The 21,207-nt window shown below is 39.0% G+C and overlaps 1 protein-coding gene across 2 annotated transcripts in view; it reads right to left on the bottom strand.

The window, feature by feature from the left end:
• tnksa (tankyrase, TRF1-interacting ankyrin-related ADP-ribose polymerase a) overlaps nt 1-21,207 on the bottom strand; it is a 150,924-nt gene that overhangs the window by 5,172 nt on the left and 124,545 nt on the right. For both annotated transcript variants that reach the window (XM_043719972.1, XM_043719981.1), the window contains 9 exons: nt 19,485-19,673; nt 19,077-19,314; nt 17,218-17,300; nt 16,071-16,191; nt 11,964-12,061; nt 9,649-9,723; nt 6,014-6,119; nt 4,776-4,962; nt 892-1,048 (listed from right to left, as the gene is read on the bottom strand). In XM_043719972.1, the coding sequence (XP_043575907.1) occupies nt 892-1,048; nt 4,776-4,962; nt 6,014-6,119; nt 9,649-9,723; nt 11,964-12,061; nt 16,071-16,191; nt 17,218-17,300; nt 19,077-19,314; nt 19,485-19,673 (1,254 nt within the window). The remainder of the gene's footprint in view (nt 1-891; nt 1,049-4,775; nt 4,963-6,013; nt 6,120-9,648; nt 9,724-11,963; nt 12,062-16,070; nt 16,192-17,217; nt 17,301-19,076; nt 19,315-19,484; nt 19,674-21,207) is intronic.

Genomic DNA, 21,207 nt, shown 5'->3' with positions numbered 1-21,207 from the left:
TGAGTTACTGACTTCTGGTTCTCAGGAACTGACAAAGAGGGCACTGTTTTTCACACAGCGAAGTCCCACAGGAAAAAGTTTGCTCTGTACTTGGTCTGATTTCTAGTAATTGAGGAGGAAATGCTGGCCTGGAAATCAGGAGAATTTCCAGCTTTCCTTTAATTATTGCCATGAAATCTTTAACACCAATTAAAGAATTTCATATTCCAATGGGACCAAGCTGACATTTAGTCCTTGTTGAGGAAATGAATGTCTTTAAAAACAATGCTGTACAATGATTTGTCTGGTGTTTCAAAACAGGATCTCATTTGAACATTTACTTTGTTTAATTGAATATCTAGCCAAGATGGTAACCGTAAAATAGCTACCTCTTTAAGAGAAAACATCCTGCAAGAATTTTGCCTTTGACTGGAAGACAATTTCAAGTAAGTGGAGGCTGAAATAGTGAGATGAATCACACTTGAATCAAGTTGCATCTCAATTAACAAATTAGTTGCCTCTTATGGAACACCATGTATTGTTGTACAGTGACAATGAAGTTGGAATTAAACTTGGGTCTTCGGGCATGCAGTATGTTTACAGTAAAATTAGTAGAATGTTACAGAATATTTTCTGATTAGTTCAGTTCAACCCGGTTGGATTGCAATTAAAGCATAAGAAACACAAAGTCATGCACTTAAGATAAGTCACAAAAAATCTCTCAAAATTAAGGTTAAAATTTATCAAGTTCTTTCACAAGATGGCCAATGGCTGAGGTAAACAATTATTATAAAGTTTAACATGGAAGACTTCTGGCCAATGTCAATACGTTCGAGCAACTGAACCTCAACATGCTAGATTTGCATTAGTTTCTAGAGTTGAAGGTCATATAATCTCTAGGTAGATTATTACCTGTTCTCCTCTATAGATGACATACTCTGCATAGGCAAGTCCATTGACACTGGGCCTCCCAATCACAGAATGATGTCCTGGAGGGGCATGAGCCATCTTCATTGCACTGAACTGTAGGAATGACTTCCCGAGTGTAACTCTACAGAAGAGCATTTGTCTGTAATCAAAATAAATGATCTAAATTTTACAATATCCTTTAAACATAGGAACACACATATCAGAACATGCTTACTTACTACATCACTTGGGCAGTCATGATAGAATTCAGAAATTATAGTACATAATTGCAATGTAAACCAAAACACATGGTGAGGGTTTGATGCAGGTGATCTTAATCCAGAATTTATTTTGCAAGCTGGATAGAAAGAACAGTCAGGAAACTCCTCCTTCCTGGTACTAAGGGCATATATTGAAATACTTCCTCCAAGAGTATCTTGTGCGCGTGGAGACTGTGAACAGAATCTCACTGCGGTATGCAGAGTTGAGGCTAATATTTGTATGTCAATACAGGTTTTAGTTAGGAATAGGAACTTAAACTGATGTGTCCTTTATTCCTGCAGATCAGAGATTGAACCCTTCACCTCATTGGCTTATCAATGCTGATAACCATGATGTCAGTGGAAAACTCCATCAAATAAATTAGGCCTGTAAGCAACCCAAACTTAGCATACAAGCACAAGCATTTTTGGAAGTACATAACAGGTAGTTTAGCATCTGAAAAATGAAAGGATGGATCAAGATCTCTGGTACAGATCAGACAGATAGACATCTAAAGGTGGGGACCAAAGTTGCTCTTCAGGTCTTGGAGAGGCTGTGCAGGTGATATATTGATGTAACAGGGATGAAGAACTTCAATTAGGAAACAAGCCAGGAATGTAGGTGTAACAGTTGGCCATGCAGCTCCTCAAGCCTGCTCTGTCAGTCATTCTTGATCACAAATGATCTTCTCCCTCAGTGCAATATTCTCATTATCAAAAGTCCCTTGTTGCCATCAGTAGCTGAAATCTTTCAATTTTTATCTTGAGCTTACTCAACAACTGAGCTTCCACATTCATCTGGGTAGAGTGTTCCAAAGATTCACCATCCACTGCATGAAGAAGCTCCTCATCTCAGTCCTAAACGGTTTGTCTTTTATTCTGAGACAGTGCACCCACAATCAGGGGAAAACATACTTTCTACATCTACACTCATCTAACCCTTTTAATAATTTTATAAGCTCCAATGAGATTGACCTTCATTCTTCTAAACTCTAGAGAATACAGGATCTTCCCTCATAGCCCTGTCCCATCATCCCAGAAATCAGTCTGGTGAATCTCTGCTGCCTTAGCTTAATGGCATGTGTAATTCTCCTTAGGTAAAGGGACCAGAACTGCACATGAAAGTCCAGGTGTGGCTTCAGCAAGTTGAAGCAAGATACCTTTACTCCTGTACTCAAATCCTCTTGCAATAGAAGCAAATATACCACTTATGTCTGAACTGCTTGCTGCACCTGAATGCTAACTTTCAGTGACTTATGAACAAGGACACCCAAATCCCTTTGGACATCAACATTTTACAATCTCTCTCCACCTAAGAAATACTTTGTACCTTTGTCCTTTTTACCAAAGAGGATAGCCTCTCATTTATCTCCATTATATTCCATCTGCCATGTTCTCATTCACTCACTCAGCATATTTAAATTCCCTTGAAGCCTCTTTACATCAAACTCACAACGTTTTGTATCATCTGGAAACAGTGAACAGCTGGGGCTAAAGTGCTGATCTTTGCAGTGCTCCACTGGTCATAGCTGGAGAATTATAAATTTATTCTTACTATCTGCTTTCTGCCTGTAAACCAATCCTCAATTCATGCTCATGTATTCCCACCAATCACAAAAACACAGTAAATTTATGATTTATTCTGATCATTTCTAAAAGGAGACAATAACTTGAATCGTTTCAACTTGCATTTGTCAAAACTACAAAACAAGAAACAGACTTGAGAAAAGACACACCATTTTGTACAGCATGGGAAAAGGGTGCTGATTGGTTGATCCATCACTGGCATGGCGATGCAGTGAGAACAGTTAACTATCAATCTTAATTTTCAGATCAGGTAGATTCTGATTGGTCAGGGTGTTGTCATGGGGATTCAGCATTGATTAACTGTCTTGACCAAGATCGGTTATAGGATTGCTCAATAAGCCAATTATTTGTTTTACAGAAGTTCAGTAACTAGTTACAGGAAAACACTCAATCCCTTTTCACTGTACATGCCACAAGTTAGACTAAATGGCTGCTAATCATCTATTCTACATCCCAGTTACTTGCTCATTAGCATGTTTCCCCAAAGTGATTTCACAATAGTAGGAGCTTGCTCAGTTTTTCACTAGGTAAACTCATGGAATCATCAGCAAAGTAGATTGACAGCTCAACAAGAATTTGAAATGTCGATCAGCATGCAACTGCACTATTCAAACCTGTTTCACAGAGAGAAAGCTATTACAGTAGAAATAGGCATGAATGAACAGAATGGCTCAACTAATTCAGAATGAGCTTGTAGACATAATACTTACTACAGAATTCTTCTGTGGATTAATATCACATACCCAAGCTCTTGGTACATAATTAAGGGTCCACAAAAAACACTTCACTCTTCTTATTTTAATACATATCAAGAAAGCATTCATTAACTACACGCATGATAAAAAAGGTTGAACTTGAGTTTCACAATGTCTTTCTCAGGCATGAAGCTCTGGAGAGTTAAAAATGACAAAACATGGGATAGTGGTGGATCTGCACCCGAAGGTCCTCAAACCATCAGGACAATTCCTTCTAACTGGCAATCAGAAAAAAGTTGACTTAGAACATGAATAAAACGAATTGGTGAGGAGAAACTCCTCCAATGACAGGCTGATGCTTTCCCAAACTTGCTGGTGACAGGTTCAGCAGTTAACATAGGAAAGAAAAGGCACATCAGATAGCAGTTTTGAAACTCAGTGCTGGCATTGGTGGGGAGACTGTTGCCTGCTGACATTAGTTGGAAGAATTTGTTTTTTGAATCCAAGAGCTGATTCTGCGAATCTGGGGTGAGGAAGCAACTGCAAGAAGCAAGTGAGTAGAGAGGAGGAAGCTGCAAATACAGAGGCTGATGTTGCGGGGTTGCGGTAGGGTGAGGGTGGGCTGGGCTGGGCTGGAAGAGAGATGTGAGTGGGAAGAGAGATTGCAAAGAGGAAAAGAGGGCTCAAAAGAAAATAATATTAAACTTGCCAACAAAGGGATCCAGGAAAACTTCAAATTATGGAGGTAACTAATTCCTTGTAAATTATGTGGAATCTCTAGTGAATGGTTATGTAAGCTCAGAAGCTACTATACTTGGAAAAACTGTACTGAATCCTATTGCAACGAACACTGTCAACAGCTCAATTTATATTTGAGACTGAGTGCTGAAATGCAGTAAATAAAATTGTAACTGCCTGATTAAAATGTTCTATCTTTGAGACTGAGATGCAAGTATATTAGGTTTGTACATGATGCATTTACAGCAATTACTTTGTGTGTGTAGAATTATGTCAGTCACTTCAAAAAAATCTGTGAACTTGAGTTATGAATAAGGGTTGCTAGACTGGATACATTAAATTGTTGCCCTCCACAAAACTGCTGAGTTTCTTCAGCAATATCTATTTTTAGTTCAGATTTTCAGCATCCACAGCTCTTTGATTTATTATGGCCTTTACAAAATTTGGTGTACTGTTATATTGTTGGGGAAAAACTGTTTGAACCATAATTTGTGCACAAATTGACTACAATCAGCATCCAATGCTGTACCGAACTATCAGTCATACCTCCCCATTTCACTGTAAAATACATTTGAAATGTATTACATGGACTAACTATCAGCCTTACCTGTGACATATGTAGCATGACCTGTCTTTATGGGTTGGGCATCCAGTACCTCCACCTATGCCATAGACGTATTGATTACTTTTAGAGGAATTTTCAGCAAAATAAATTCCTGCACCGAACATCCCACCAATGTAAGCATGTCTTTCATCAAACCCTTTGTAAATTATTGCATTGATGAATGGAGAACCTGGAACGGAAGTAGACAATTTACATACTTACATTTACATATGTACAACCCTTCTCACAAATATTGTTTTAGTCACGAGAAAACCTAAATATACATGAAGAATTAAGCTGCAAACATAAATCATTTGTTGCTTGTCACATAAGTGGCAGAAGTTGTGCTGGAAATACAAACTGGGAAGCTGGTCACAGAAACCTGATGAATCCAAGCATTTCAGCAGCGTGCTAAACAGACAGAAAAGTCTTTTACTGAGCAGGAGGAAGGAGAATCAAATCATACCTCATTTTGTCTTTTTGTTATTGAAGTAACAAGTGTCAACGGTGTCTTATTGTCACTGGTTCCAATGCAACAAGCAGCAATCTCATTCTAAAAATGCCAAGCTTATGGAGGCTAGCTAACACTTGTAAAGAGAGAATAACCTGCCACCACTTTAAATCATGCACTTGCTAGCAAGGTAAGAGGTGAAAAACAGGCCTCGAAGGAAAGGATGTTCTTGGCATATTGACAAAAGGCAATGAGAAAAAGATCTAGCAGCAAACATATTTGAGAAGGGCAACAGGCTGATTGACTTTGCAGGAGACACTAGCTTATTCTATTTATAGGATAAATGAATTAGCTGGCGTTGCCTGCTAAGTCAATAGAATAAACAGAATTCTATTTATATTTATTAAAGCTTAAAAATACAACAAAGTTTACAATCTGACTGGTTTTGGAATGCATAGCGTTCCTTTTTATATCTTCTGATCTTGCTCTTGAATGCTTGATTTCACAGCTGCAATTCAACCATAGCAAACTAATAAGCAGCCATTAATTTATTTTGAGAAGGGAAAGGGTTAAATGAAATAGGGCTCTGCCCTTGTACATTTTTCACAAAAGCAAAACCTTGTTCTGAAACCCAGCTTAATATTCTTGAAAGGAGAAAGTGACAAGAGTAGGCAAGTCTAAACATAAAATACTGATTGTCAGTAACAGATCACTGTGGACACAGTGTGGTGACTTCGGTTTATAACAAACATGCAAGTTATATTTCATTTCAAAAACATCATTGACTCACCATGAAAGAGCATTCGTTCATTGTGGTGATTATGATTTTCTTCTGCTACCTCCTTCTGTCGGTGAACAAATCGCTCCCGTAGTTTCTTGTTCACAACTTTTTGAATCTAAAATGAATATCATGCATATTTTGGCCAAAAGGGATTTGAATATGCCAATGCTGAGGTGAACTTCTCTATTCCTCAAAATATAAAAGACAGCCTCACTCTAACCCACACTTTCAATTTTGTTCCTGGCATACAGCATGCAGACCCAAAGACAGTAAAAGTTCAAGAAATTAGGATAAAGCAAACTCCTTGCTCCAACATAGTTCTTTTAACTTATGTATTCACAAGATGTGTGTGTTGATGACAAGGCCTGCATTTGCTGAAAACTGAAATTGCTCGGAGATGGCTTTTCGAAAGTTATGAACCAAACTTTGTTCAACAGTCCAGCTGGGTAGGCACCTTCACAGGGAAGCTAAGTGATAACACTGATGTGGAAGGAGTCACATATCGGTTAGATCAGTAAGTTTCCTTCCATAAAGAACATGCTGAATCAACAGGATCTTAATGATGATCCAACCGCTGCAGTTACTTTTACCAGGACCAGCTCTATTTCCAGATGCTAGCTTTAATTTGAATTTGAATTCTCAGAGTTGTGGTTTGAAGGCAAGTAAGCCCTTTTGAGAAGGGGCTTTCCTTATGCAACTTGAACTTCAAATAAGAAGATTAAATCACATATTGGCCCCAAATCTTCTGAAGCAGTGAAGCATGTTATTGAAACAAAAACAGAAATTGCTGGTGAAATCAGCAGGTCTGGCAGCATCTATGGGAAGAAAGCAGAGTAAATATTTCACGTCTGGTGACCCTTCATCAAAACACTTCATCGGTGTTCTGATGAAGAGTCACCAGACTCTAAACTATAAACTCTGCTTTCTCCCCATAGATGCTGCCTGACCTGCTAAGTTTTGTCAGCAATTTTGGTTTTTGTTACCAATCTCCAGCATCCATAGTTCTTTGTTTTATTATGTAAGCATGCTACTGAACCAGGTTTAAACTGCAGCCTTAACGTTTCTTGCTGGAGTAATTGAAACATCCTGTACTGGCTGCAGCTTGTTAGAGAGAACCAAAGGTCGAGCAACAAGGCACAGATGCTTTGGTGTCAGCAATGGAAGCAATACCAAGCTCTCGCAACCTTGTGGAATTGAGTGAGTGCTTTTACGAGTTTGTGAACGGAGTTTCCAAACAATTTTACATCTTACACAGAATTTTGATTGCTTTTATAGCTTGTATAACTTTAATGTAACAAATGCAAAAGTGGAAAAGTCTTCACATGAATTTTAACAGTATTTAAAATTAAATAAATGATAAAGTGCATTTTATAGCACTGCAAGTGTAGTCTAGTGAACTAAGTAACAAATTTCATTGCTAAGGCACTTCAATGGCTTTTGTGTGTTTGCTTTAACTGTTTACATGTCATTTAAGTGGTTTAATGTTTATTTAAGTGTTTATACAGTGGTTTATGAGCTTCTGGATTAATTCCAAATTTTAAACGTGTTTATGCTGCTCAAATTAATGCATGGGGTTGGGGTGGTGGGGGAGATAAAGAGACAGAGACAGAGAGAGAGAGTCAGAGACACAGAGAGAGAAATCTTTCTGTAAGTTAGCCTTTAAAATACATTTTGGTCCTTTTGCTGTAAATTATTTCCAAACCCAATCCTATTCCTGCAATTAACAAGCGAAAATTCCATACACAGAATTTTCCAGCAGCTTCAAGGCATCTGGTCCAAGTCAAAAACTGCAAGGTGCATTACAGTGTTAGAAGATGCCATGGAGGAATCCAGACGGGAGGGGGGAGGAGACCGCGAGAGAGAGAGAGAGGGGGAAAGAGGCCGCAGGCAGTTAGGGAAGGGGGAATACTGGAAGTCGAGATGGCCTAAGGGAGTAGGCTGCAAGGCTGGGGGAGGAGGGGTATTCATGGAAGGTAACTGCATGGGCGGGAGAACAAACCCACTGCATGTGATTCTTTAATTATGATTGGATAGATAAGAATGGAATCAAGTAAAGATTTTCCTACTTGCTGAATAATGGTTCAATTACTACTTCAAAGATTACAGACAGGGCAAGGAGGAAAAATTTTCCTTTGTCACAAAGGATGTTTTTGTGACTTTGATAACAGTGGATTCAGGGTTCCACACAAGGGTATCTGGGAACGACAGACACAAATAAGGGAGACATAAATAGAGAGGGAGTGTATGACAGCAAAGGCGTCAAGCATTAGTTGTTTTGATGATCAAGGCTGGTGATGGCAAAATTGAAAGGTACAGAGTCAGTACCCAAGGAAAACTAATTATCAACAATACCAGCCAACAGGGAAGCCAGGAGGGGACGTCTGCTGATCAGCTGTTTAGGGATCATGTGCAAGAAAACAAAGTCGGTCTTTTGAACACGATGAACTCAGCAAGGGCATAAGGATAAGTTGGAAAGAAACTAGTGAAAGACAAATGTTCAGTATTAGGGAAAGGAAAGGAGGTGGTAGAAGTAGATGGTTGGATGGTCTAAATTTTTGTGACAAAGGAAGTCAGGAGAAGAGGGGTGGACATAAGACAGTGACAGACAGAGAGAAACAGGGGAAGGGGTGTTTAAGAACATATTTCTCAAAGGGAAAAAGAAGCATTCCAGAATGATCCTGGGATGGTGAACAGCTTTCATAGACAACAGTAGGGCATGATAAATAGTTTGTGTATGGTCCAGACAGTGAATGGCTAAACCAGCTGTCCCCATATCTATTTAACTCTGCATCCCTTGAACTTAAGGCAATAAAATGAGGGCAACAACAAGGAAGAAATAAACAATTTTAATGTGGAGACAGGCACTGAGAATGGAGATAAGGCTTTGGTTGAACAGATTGGTAGCTGCAGAAATGCAGTGATGAAGGAAGTGCAAAGATTAGATGATTGGGATTTTGAGATAGTTGCTTCTAGGGATATTGATGGAAGTAGGGTTTTAAGGGGGAAGTGGAATGTGGTGAAGTGAAATTCAAGGAAGTAATTACAGATGGTCTTATCTTTGACTGACACTGTGAAATTGAGATGCTGTTGAGAATAAAAGGGTGAGTTGAAACTAAAAAGTAGGAGAGAATGTTGTGAAGTTTTCCGTAGACAGCATCTCCAGTTATATTCCTCAGAGTGGAAGCACACTTTTAGTTATAAAATCTGAGCAAATAAGGAAAAACAGGTGTCAACAGAGATGAATGTTAACACTGAACTCAATGAATTCTGCTTCAAGAGACTATTTCAAAACTGTTAAACATTAAACAGGGTTACAGGAAATAGAAATAAAGTGCCTCGCTTATGCTAAAATGTCAGCAATATCAGTCTGATCTATAATTGGGGGAAAACAAAATAGCCAGCAGGCATGAGATTTTGAGCACTACAGCAACACCCATTGCCACTAACATGGCGCACTAATGCATTCAACTTCCTGTCAGTGATTTGTTTAAAGATAGCAATTGCCTTCATCGCCCATAGAAGCCCTGAAGTAACTTGCTAGAATTTGAAACATTTTTTCTGAACATATAAATTCTATTTAAATAAAAACAGAAACAACCATTGCAAAACCTTAAGCATTAAAGTATGAAAATGCAGTAACTTACCTTAATGATATTATATCTATTAAAAACTCCACCTGCTGTCCCACCATCTCTGTGTTCACGGATTGTACTTTGCATCTAAAGAACATCAGAGTCAACGTCCATTCTTTCTCATGAATAATGAGAAACAGGAAAAGGCCAACTGGCCATACAATCCTGCTCCACCATATGTGATGATCATGGCTGATCTGAACAATGGCATCAACTCCACAAATATATGCATACTTTTTTTAAATATAAGACAACTCATCTACAATTAAGTATACACAGCTACATTTTGATTACGAATCATGCAATTAAAGTTATGGTTCCAATTACGTCCTTACTTAACCTGAAGGAGATGCTGGAGTCTGAGTAAATAAAACAGACCTATACACCAATGCTTGTGATAGGTTGTGGAGGCAAAGAGGGAAATTATATTTACTGCTGCTTAAAATGGATTTGCTTTTCAAAGGGCGGCAGGTCGGCTCACTGGTTAACACAGCTGCCTCACAGCGCCAGGGACCCAGGTTCAATTCCTGCCTCGGGTGACTATCTGTGTGGAGGTTGCACATTCACCCAGTGTCTGCGTGGGTTTCCTCCAGCTTCTCTGGTTTCCTCCCACAATCCAGAGACGTGCAGGTTGGGTGAATTGGCCATAGTCATAGGTGCATTAAGTAGGGGAATGGGTCTGGGTGGGTTACTCTTCAGAGGGTAAGTGTGGACTTGTTGGGCCAAAGGGCCTGTTTCCATACTGTAGGGAATCTAATTTAGTCTAATCTAGTCTTTCTTGCAAATATTGATCATAAATGGCAATATCCAAAACTTCTTGGAAACGTAGAAAATACAAGCAAGAATGGACTGTTTGGCCCTAAGAATCTGCACTGCCATTCAATATGATCATGGTTGACCATCCAACTCAGTGCCCTGTTCCAACTTTCCCCTTGATCTAAGAACTATCTAACTCCTCTTGAAAATATTCAACATTTTGGCCATAACCATTTGCTGTGGCAGAAAATTCCACAGGGTCACCACTCCCTAGGTCAAAAAAATTCTCATCTCAGTCCTAAATGGTCTATTTTGTATCCTTATTTTCAAATTATTTACAGCGCTTTTCTTAAATCAACCTGAACAAAGATGTTATTACACACCCCTGCAGCAGGTGGGACTTGAGCCCACTGCACCATAAGGCCCCTCTGTATTTGCAGCTGTTGCCTCAACTTATAAGTTACCTACAGCTCAAAGAACAATACACGTCAAAGTTGAAGATATATTTTTCTCAATTTCAGGAAGTGAAAATTTGCAAATGTAATTAACCTAGTGCATTGTTTTCTATTAACTTCCCTCCTCCTCACCACGAGACATGTCAGTTTAAATCCACATCAGGTAGCTGTCTCCTTAATGAGGAGACTGGTAAGTGGCAAATAGCAGGCAAGTTTGAATAGTGCCCTGCATTGATAATTTTTCATAATACTACCTTTACAGCAAAAAACCTTTCCTTCACTCAAAGTGGTCAGTACAAGATCACTCAATAGAAACACTGGAGCAAATAATTAGTGTGTAGAGATTTAACATGTCAAATTAACTTGGAGATTTGCATTTTCCATTTGGCATTATCCTTGAATTGTTAATAATCGTTCAATCCTTTGACTGCAGTTTGTTTAGTGAGGAACAAATAGACCCAGGGCAGAATTAATCTGCTCAAATAAAAGCAGCATTTAGACAAATTAACACATTTGCATACTCCTTTACTCCTATTTCCACTTCCATTTTTTCCTGTATAAATTCCTCTTCTGGTCTTTACTGAACTCAGCATTAATGTTAGAGTTGGGTTCATCAGAAAAATTTACATGTGCTTGACTGAAAATAGCCATCAATGCAATTCTCCAGCTCAATAAAATTTAGAACTTTAACAGTGACAGTGCTTGTTTTGGTTTTGATCTAATTTTAATGTCTAATGTAGATGTTAGTTAATGTATGTGGCACTCTGTTGTTAATTACTCATAACGTTATTTGTTAATTGCAGATGCACACCTGGATATATGGGTCACAATGCATACAGCAGAGAATATTATATCTGAACCTGAATTAGCTGTGTTTAATTATTGTGTGAAGGGACAGAAATAGTGAAAAGAACTATAGCAAAAAAATTTGAAATTAAATAAGACTATTTAGGAAAAGACCTGAAACGATTAAACATTGAAAATGTGGACTAAGCCACCAGAAATATTAAGAGAAGGATAACTTAAGAGATGGATTTTAACCAGGGGCTTGAAGATAATGAAAGACATGCAAATGAGATTTATAGGAATAATTCCAGAGTAAGAAGTTGACAGTACCTCCTCTTCCACAGACTGGTACTCCTTGTCATCTGGTGCAAGATCAATAAGAATGGTTCCTTGGCTAGCACAATGGAAAGTCAGATAAGGATTTGCACCTGAGAAGACAGGAATGGATGTTAGCTAATTAAAATTCAACAAACAATCTAACTGAGCACAGAAACTGGCATCAGGCACAGTTGAAATAATACTGAGCAGACATGTCAAGGAAGTGATTACAATTATATCAGTACAGATAAAATGTGGCATAGCCTACAGCCAATTAAGACTAGACAAGCTTTTTTGCAAGGAGTATCTGAAAGACAAAGTTCTTGAATACGGAGCTTATTTAGCAATCAAAAGGGGAGAAACCAATTTAATATCACAAAATCCTGGATTTATACACACAAAGACATGAATTAGGAGCAGGAATATAGACTATTTCATCCCTTGACTTTGCTATGCCATTTAATAAGATCATGGTTGATCTCATTGTAATCTCAATTCCACATTCCCACCTATCCTTGATAACCATCACCTTTTTGCTTACCAAGAATCCATAATGTGGAGGTGCTGGTGGCGGACAGTGGTAGACAAAGTTAAAAATCTTGTGATTTTTCACAAGAATCCATACACATTGGCCGTAAAAAATTATTGAAAGACTCTGCTTCCATCACTTCTAAGGAAGAGAGTTCCAAAGACTTATGAGCCTCTGTGAGAAAAGAAAATCATTTGTGCCTTAAAGGACACATCCCTTATTTTTAAATGATGAACGCCAGTCCTAGATTCTCCTTGAAAAGAAATACCCTTTCAACATCTACCTATTAACACCCTTCAGGATCTCATTTTTTCCAGTCGAGTCACCACTTAATCTTATAAATTCTACAGATACAAGACTAGCCTGTCAAAACATTCCCCTTAAGACAACTTGCCCATTCTTGATATTACACCAGCAGACCTCTGAATTGCTTCAAGCTTAATTACATACTTCCTTAAATAAGGAGACCAATACTGGGCATAGTACCCTAGATATGTTCTCATCAATACCGGTACTGGGAAAGCATAACCTCTTTACTTTTATATTCAATTCCCTTTGCAATAAACAATAACATTTTATTACTTATCCAAATTACTTTCTGTACCTGCATACTAAAGCTTTGTGATTAATGCACTAGGAATGCAGTTCTGCAATCTCTCAACATTTAAAATAATGCTTTTTTACTGTTTTAGCTAAAGTGGACAATTTCATATTTTCCCATATTATACTCCATCGCCTGATCTTTGACTATTCACTAGCCCATCTCGAATCCTTTTTAATCTCATGCTCTACTCAGAACTTACTTTCCTACCTATTTGGTTTAATCAGCAAATTTACTTTCAGAGTCTTTCTCTGCATCATTTATATAAATTGTAAAAAGATGAGGTTCTAGCATTGATGCCTGTGGCACACCAGTCATTACATTACTGCCAAAGGCTCCTGTTGGCCCTCTGATCTTTCATTCATGTCAATATACCCCTTATACCATGAGCCTTTGTTGTTCACCACGGCCTTTGGCATGGCCATTATCAAATGCCTGAAGAAGGGCTTATGCCCGAAACGCCGATTCTCCTGTTCCCTGGATGCTGCCTGACCTGCTGCGCTTTTCCAGCAACACATTTCCAGCTCATTATCAAATGCCTTCTGGTATCTAAGTTCAATACATTCATAGGTTCCTTTTTAGCCAAAGCAAAGGTTACTTCTTCAAATAAGTCTGATGTGGTGGTTAAACATCACAAAACGTTACTGAATTAGTCTGATTACCTTGAACATTTCCAAGTGCCCAATTGTAATGTTAATAATAGCTTCTATAACTGGGTTTAAGCTCACTGGTCCATAATTTTCAACATTTGACTTCCTCACTTCCTGAATTACAAGGCTATATTCGACATTGTCTGAACCAACTGAACTTTTCCTGAATCTAGGGAATGTTGGAAACATTTATCTCACTAGCTACTCTCTTTAAAAGGCTAGGATTAAATCCAGCAGCACCCAGGGACTTGTCCGTATACAGTTCCAAGAATGTGCTTAGAATCACTTTCTTCATGATTGTAATTTTATTTAGTTCCTCCCTCCCCTCCTTTCTTCAACCACAGCTATTTCTTGGATTCTCTTTTCCTTTCCAAATATCTTTTATCAAACTTTTATCGAGATTTAAAATTTCTAGCCAGCTTTCCGTCCTTATTAATCTTTTATTCATTCATTTCTTTTTTAAAAAATAACTTGTTCAGTATTGTGCAATCTGACCTGTCATCCATCTTTAAGCAACTCTTTACGTTGGATATTCTCTTTAATGTTTCAAAATTAACCATGAGTGTTGATTCTTCCATTAGAAGTTTTTTTTTCCTTGTTGGACTGGTTCTATTCTATATTCTGAAATATCTCCTTAGATATCGGTCAATGCATTTTTATCGACCTCTCTCCTTACTTAATTTGCCTGCTCACTTTAGCTGGCTCTGCTTTAATACCCTCATAATTGTCCCATGTAAATTTAAAATACAAGACTGGGACCTAAACTGGGACTCTCCCTCAAACAGAATACCAATTTCAATCACATTATGATTGTTGTGATCTAAAGGCATCTTCACAATGAGGTTATTAATTAATCTTATCTTGTTGCACTACCTGTCTAGTACAGTTTGCCCTGGTCAACATCAGGACATGCTGTTCTGAGAAACTTTTCTGAAAATATTTTATGAACTGTACTCCTGGGCTACTTTTTCACATTTGATTTTTCTAGTTAATATGTAAATTAACATCCCCCAAGATTATTCTGAATGTTTTGGACGTGCTCCCATTCCTTTATATTTCAACCTAATGTGTGATTACAGTTAGAGAGCCTGGACACAAACTCCCACAAGTGACTTCATGTCTGTCATTTCTCATCTCAACTCAAACCGCCATTTCTTCCTGGATTCCTAAACCCAGGTCATCCCCCTCAATTATTTCTGGTATTAGTACAATAAAATGCCACTTTTCCTAGCTTCCTGCCCTTCCTAATCCCTTCAATTTTCAGGTCTCAAGCTATGTCATCCTGCAATCATTTCTCTGTAATGGCAATCAGACCATATTTATTAATTTCTCATGGCACTATCAGTTCATCTGTTTTGTTCTATATGTTGTCATTCAGATACACAGCCTTTAGTTTTGTCTTTTCATTATTTTTGTAATTTTTAGCCTCATGTTGATTAACTGTTGCATATGTATTTTCTATCTCTTTCTGTCATGGTGTGTGCTTCATTTCCCATAGTAATACTTGATTCTTTCTTGCTGACTGTTCTCTTTATCTGCTCAAATTTGATTTCTTACCCTCATTATCAAAAATCTGAAAACAGTCAAAGTTGAGTTCGACAACGACCCATCATCCAGAGCTCTTTGGAGAAGAGTCCCAGACACCAGCAACCATCAGGAAGACATCATTCTGCAACCCTCTTTCAAATAAAAGAGTTTCTTACTTTGAAACTTCGAGTCTTAAACGTTTGTATTGTCTCATTACGGGAAACATCTACTCAGCATCCACCCTGCAAACCTCCCTCAGAACCTCATGTTTCAATGAGATCATCTCTCATTCTTCTAAAACCAAATCAATGTAGGTCTAACTACCACAACGTTTTGTCAGAAGTCTACCCTGTTATCCCAGGAGTAAAGCTAGTGAACGCTCTCTGAATTGCTTCCTATGCAAATATGCTCCTCAAATAAAATGACAAAAGTTACACAGTACACTCATCGCGGTTTCACCAATTCTTCGTGCTACGAACATAACATTGTACAATGTGGCAGCATTGTGACCTGCTGATTTTGTTTTATGTGATTAACGCTAAAATATAGCCAACTTGCAAGAGACGACTGAAAGAAAACCTGATAGAAACAGGCTAAACCAATGAACTTAAATTTTGGAAGACTTGAAATTTCAGAAGAGTTAAATAATTCTTATGCGAGAAGGTATTACACAATTAGTCAGAAAGCTTTCAGGTTAATAGACTTAGGATTCTTGAATTAAAGCTTAGGCAATTTTGAAATTATGATCAGCAGTCACATGAAAATACTGTAGCTTCCAACTTCGAATAAGCCAACAGAGTAAATCAATTCACCTTGCTGTCCCCCAAGCAGCCGTTCAACACCCTTGATTAATTTGTGGCGGTGCCCATAGGCATTAATTCCAATTTCTTTCAGCTCTTCATGTCCCATGTCTGCAAGCACATCCAACGTGATCTGAAAAATTTCAGCATATTGTCAAATCCTGGAGCTGAAAAAATGGCTTTTCAAAGTTTTAAAAAAGTTGACTGTGTAGTTTGTATTGTCCATGTAGCACCTTGGTCCTGCAGGAATGCTGTTTTGTTTTTACTCTATCAGTTGTATATGGTAGAAATGACAAATAAAACTACTCTTGAAAAGGCAGATTTTCACATCTTTCTCTCTCAGTAAATACTTCTGCATCATCATAGTTCACTCCTTATTTACTCAATAACCGTCCCTCTTCCCACTACACCTTCCTGTGTAAGTGCAGGAGATGCACTGCTCCTGGGGGAAACGGACCAAATACAGATTGAATATTCACTTTGAGGAACACCTGGGGTATAGATGACCCCAGGTATCCTGTCCCTTCTCTTCTGAAATCTCTGCACCACTAACTCCTCCAATGTTGAAGATCTATCTTGATAAACACATGAACAGAGACAAACAGACGGACAGAAACTGCGTATGGGCAATAATTCACAGGTCCAAATAAGGACTAGGAATAAGGCCCAAGTCTTGGTGGGCCAAAGGGCCTGTTTCTGTGCTGTATTGTTCTTTGTTCTTGTTCAATCTCCTACATTCTTCTAATAAAACTGAATTTAAGCTCATCATCTTACGAACTCAATACAGAAACAAGTTCAGATCTTAGCCTCTGCTCCCATTTTTTTTTAGGCGATATCTGGTGACGATTCTACAACATGTAAACCTCCCTGAGATCCAAATTTTGTTTTTTCAAACTTGATCCATGATTACCTCCCTTGCCTTTCACCATCATGCCTTTTGTCATTCAATTTCTCCTGCCTTTCAACACATTAAATACCATTCCCTTGCTCTCCATATTACAACCCTTTGTTTTTCTGGCTCTATACTTGCTTAAAACTGATTAAATCTAACTTTTCCCATTTTGCTGGAAGATCACTAAGCTGACCATTAGTTCTTTTTATCTCCACAGATGCTGCCTGACCTCAGCATTCCCAAAATTTCAGTTTTATTTTCACTTACCTGTTCCCTTTCAAATATATCCCGCAAGTGTTCCAAGCCTAGACTTTTAAGGAACTGATTTATGTTCATGTCAAGCACAGTAACTGCAAAAAATATTTAAATGTTTCAATATCAGATTAAATGAATGAATATTAAATGCACAAGAAAAAAAACGATCCACATTATTATAACGTGTTATCAAAGCTTCACACTACACTAATGCACTTCACGTGTAACTGAACAAACAGCAAAACAGCAATATGATAACATTAGTCAGGGCATCAGAATTCCCATTATTTGCTTCCCACTTATGCTATGGAATCCTTTTACAAACATCTCAACAAGCCCAAGACCTTTACTATCTCAAGGATGATGATCATGGATGCTTGGGAACACCAGGACGTGAAAGTCCCCTTCAAGCCCAGCTGATGGGGAATTATACAGATGGCTCTTCACTTTTGCTAGATCAAAATCCTAGAACTGTCTTTTTTACAACACTCTAGGTTACGTCTACACATGGACTGCACGTGTCTATGTCGGAAACCTATGTCGGAATCTCCCCTGTGGAAGGGGGCATCATTGGAACAGATTCCTCAACCAGGATTCCTCACCACTGTGACTGATGGCCCTCAGCCATATCAGAATCATTCCCACCATTTCTGCCCTTACCTGCTACTTTTCCTCCTGGGCTCCCCTTTTCCTAACCTTCACCCCTCTAATCTCTGCATTCAAGATTGACTGTCATCTCAAACCAGGATCCCTCTCCCAAACATATCTCAGATTCAAGATGGTCGGACACGGGTGACTCCTTATGAGCTCCCTACAGCAGATTTAACTCTAACATTTCTTATAACCGCTCTACACGTTTAAACGCAAGTTCTCATTCTGTCAAAGTTTTTTTAACCTTATGATCTGTATGTTCTTGCTTACCATGATCTGCCTGTACTGCTTGCAAACAAAGCTTTTCACTGTACTCAGGTACACGTGACAATAAATCAAATCAAATCACGTGTTCCCTTGCCCTACAAGCATTCTGCAGGCACTGTTCTCTCCATGTTCTCTCTCAACTCCTCTATCATTTCTAACACTTCTTCAGCCACCTTCCTCAGTCCCCCAAACACACCGTATTCCTCATACAATTTTTAAAACTTATCCTTTTACCAGCTCCCTCCCCAAGGCCGTAAACACATCTTCCAGGTAAAGTGGCAATTTACTTTTCCTTCTTTCTTTTGTTGCTGCTCTTTTGTAACTGCTCTTTTGTAATTGCTGCTCAGAATGCAGTTGCCTCTTCACTGGCAGACTTGCTGACTGCTTTGTGAAATATCTCTTCTGCCCATAAGAATGACTCAATCATTGAGCTACTTGCCATTTCAACACACCATCTTGCCTCGTACTAACATTTTTGCCCTAGGCTTGCTGCAGTGCTCCAGTGAAGACTAACAAGTTTGATGAACAGCACTACATTTTCCACTTAGGTACTTTAGTCTCCAGAGGGTGACAGGGGTTCAACAACTTCAAGCTGTGAACAATGTTCTTCCACTTTGATTACACCCACATCCCCCAAGGTTCTTATTTACACAGGTCAGCTCTGCTGACAGCAAACCTATTTTCTGCTATTGACACCTGCTTTTCACCTGGGCTACCTTACCTTCTGTTCAAATCGATCTGCATTGCACTTTTATCAAAGGCATTATACTATCAATTTTCCAGCCTTCTTCAACTTTTGAAGAGTCAATGTGAACACAACATGTTAACTCTGTTCCTCACTCCACAGATGCTGCCTGACCAGGTGTGTTTCTCCAGCACATTTGTTTAGATTTCACATCTCTAGCAGCTGCAGAACTTTGTTTTTAATGGTTATCAATTTTCAGTCAACCTACCTTCCCCTTCTTTTCTTTCATTGCCTGTAGCTCCATCAGCTGCACCGGAGGCACCATTAACAGCTAGCTCTGCGAGTGGGCCAGTCAGGTTATCTACACTACTAGCAGCAGACAAACAAGAGGGAGTCGAGGCTGGAGAGATCACTGCTGCACTAACAACAGTTGCCTGAGGTTTATAACAACTAGGAAGGGCTTCGGGTGGCATAGCATCAATAAGCAAGGCCCTGATATCATCAGCCTGAAATAAGAAAAACAAGAACATTTATACGTTTTCACCCTGAGAAATTTTAAATACACTAAAAACTTTAAAATATTAACTGCTAACTCTCACAGCTCATTATGCATCATAAACACACACGAGCAAAATGTAAATTAAATATTTGTCACTGCTTTGAATTTTGAACATACTGTAGCCAAATCCAAAGGAGTCTGGCCTTCCTGGTTCTTCATGGTAGGGTCTGCCCCATGAGCCAGTAGCAGAGCACAGAGTTGTGTCCTTCCTTTCTGTGCTGCTTCATGCAATGGAGTGAAGGCCCATTTGTCAGTTGCGTTGACACAGGTGTTGTATTTGATCAGAAGGGCTGCAATATCCACATGCTGAAAGGAAAGCAAAGCAAGGACTCAAATGTAACTCTGCACTTACAAGTTGTGACTGCATTCATGAAAATTGCAATCTTAAGTGAAGCAATTTTAAGTGAAGCATGACTTCCACAAGAGTCAATGGGCTCCTTTCGACTTGTCACCCTGAAAAGGCAAAGTCAAAATTGAGATACCGTATATATAGAGCAGTGCGTTCTTAGCTGAAATAATTTACAAAACAAAATGCATCATACAGTGCTTCAATAAAAACTTACCTCAAGACTCCATCTGGTGGCTGAGGTTGATTAGCGCAGACAGCAGCTGGACATAGAACCCAGGAGCAGGAGGAAGCCATTCAGCTGCACAGGCTGTTTCACCATTCTCAAGTCAAGGCTGATCGTCTATCTATTTCAACGCCATATTCCTGCACTAAACCCATAACCCTTAATGTTATCAATAACTAGAAATCCTTGCAACTTCTGTCTTAAAAGTACTTAATGACTGAGCTTTCCGAACCCTCTGGGACAGAGCATTCCAAAGATTCAAAAATCTGAATGAAGAATTTCACCTTATCTCAAACCTAAATTGTTTGCCTTTGATACTGTGATTAGTTCTGCATCCATCAGAACCACTTGCACAGACTGATTTCTGGCTTACAGGCAATAGCAAAGAGAAGAGTCAGGTGAAGCCAGGAACACATTGGGGGGGGAAAGAGCGCCAAGGCTGGAGAGTGAGGTGAGGCCAGGTGGGATGGGGAGGTGGTATGGTAAATATGAGTATATAACTACAAAGTAAGAGTAAGTGTATTGTATGAAATCTCCCCTACATGCTGGCATGTTGTGTAAGTGTAAGGTCTGGTTTGCATACTTGAATCAGCCTCGCATGACTGCGCCTATCAGGTGACAAAAAAGGTGAAGAAAGATGACCACAGCACAACGTGATGGACTGTAGCAATCCAGAAGAAAATTGTGGCAGAGTCTGATTGGTTAAGGGGATATAATGTAGGCTTAGTGCAATTATGCTAATGTAATGGGGTTAGGGCATGGCTTTTAGAAAAACAAACAATAGAGTACTTTTGCCACTTGGGGGCAATCAGGGATGACATCTCTGATGGTCAGAGCTTTTGTTTGCAAATAAAGGTTTCTCATCTCGAGAATCCTCTGTGGCTCCTGGTCACTTGTAAAAGGCGTGGTCAACCACGACAAAATTGGCCGAGTCGGCAGGATTGGAAAAAGACCTACCCAAAAGGGGTGGCAGCCTGTGAGTGCTTCCCGGTCCATCGGGGATTCTCCCAGGCCTGACAGAATAAGGGTGGCCCACCCACTAAAAGAGGTAAGCGTTTTGCTGTCAACTCAGACTAGATTTTGTTGAGTAGGGAGGTCCTCGGGGACGCAGAAGTGCAGGAAAGCTGAAGGAGGGTCTTTCCGATCCAAGATACAAGAATTCTGATGATAAATTGAAATGTGGGGAGACTCAGAGGATTGGTCAAGGTAACTGCGCAGTGGGGTAAGTGGGAATAGAAATTAGAAATTGTCTGAAATAAAATTCTACA

Source organism: Chiloscyllium plagiosum, chromosome 2, assembly GCF_004010195.1.
Source record: "Chiloscyllium plagiosum isolate BGI_BamShark_2017 chromosome 2, ASM401019v2, whole genome shotgun sequence".
Classification (NCBI taxonomy): Eukaryota; Metazoa; Chordata; class Chondrichthyes; order Orectolobiformes; family Hemiscylliidae; genus Chiloscyllium; species Chiloscyllium plagiosum.
Note: the sequence above shows the minus strand (reverse complement) of the source record. Positions and strands in the feature narration are given on the sequence as shown.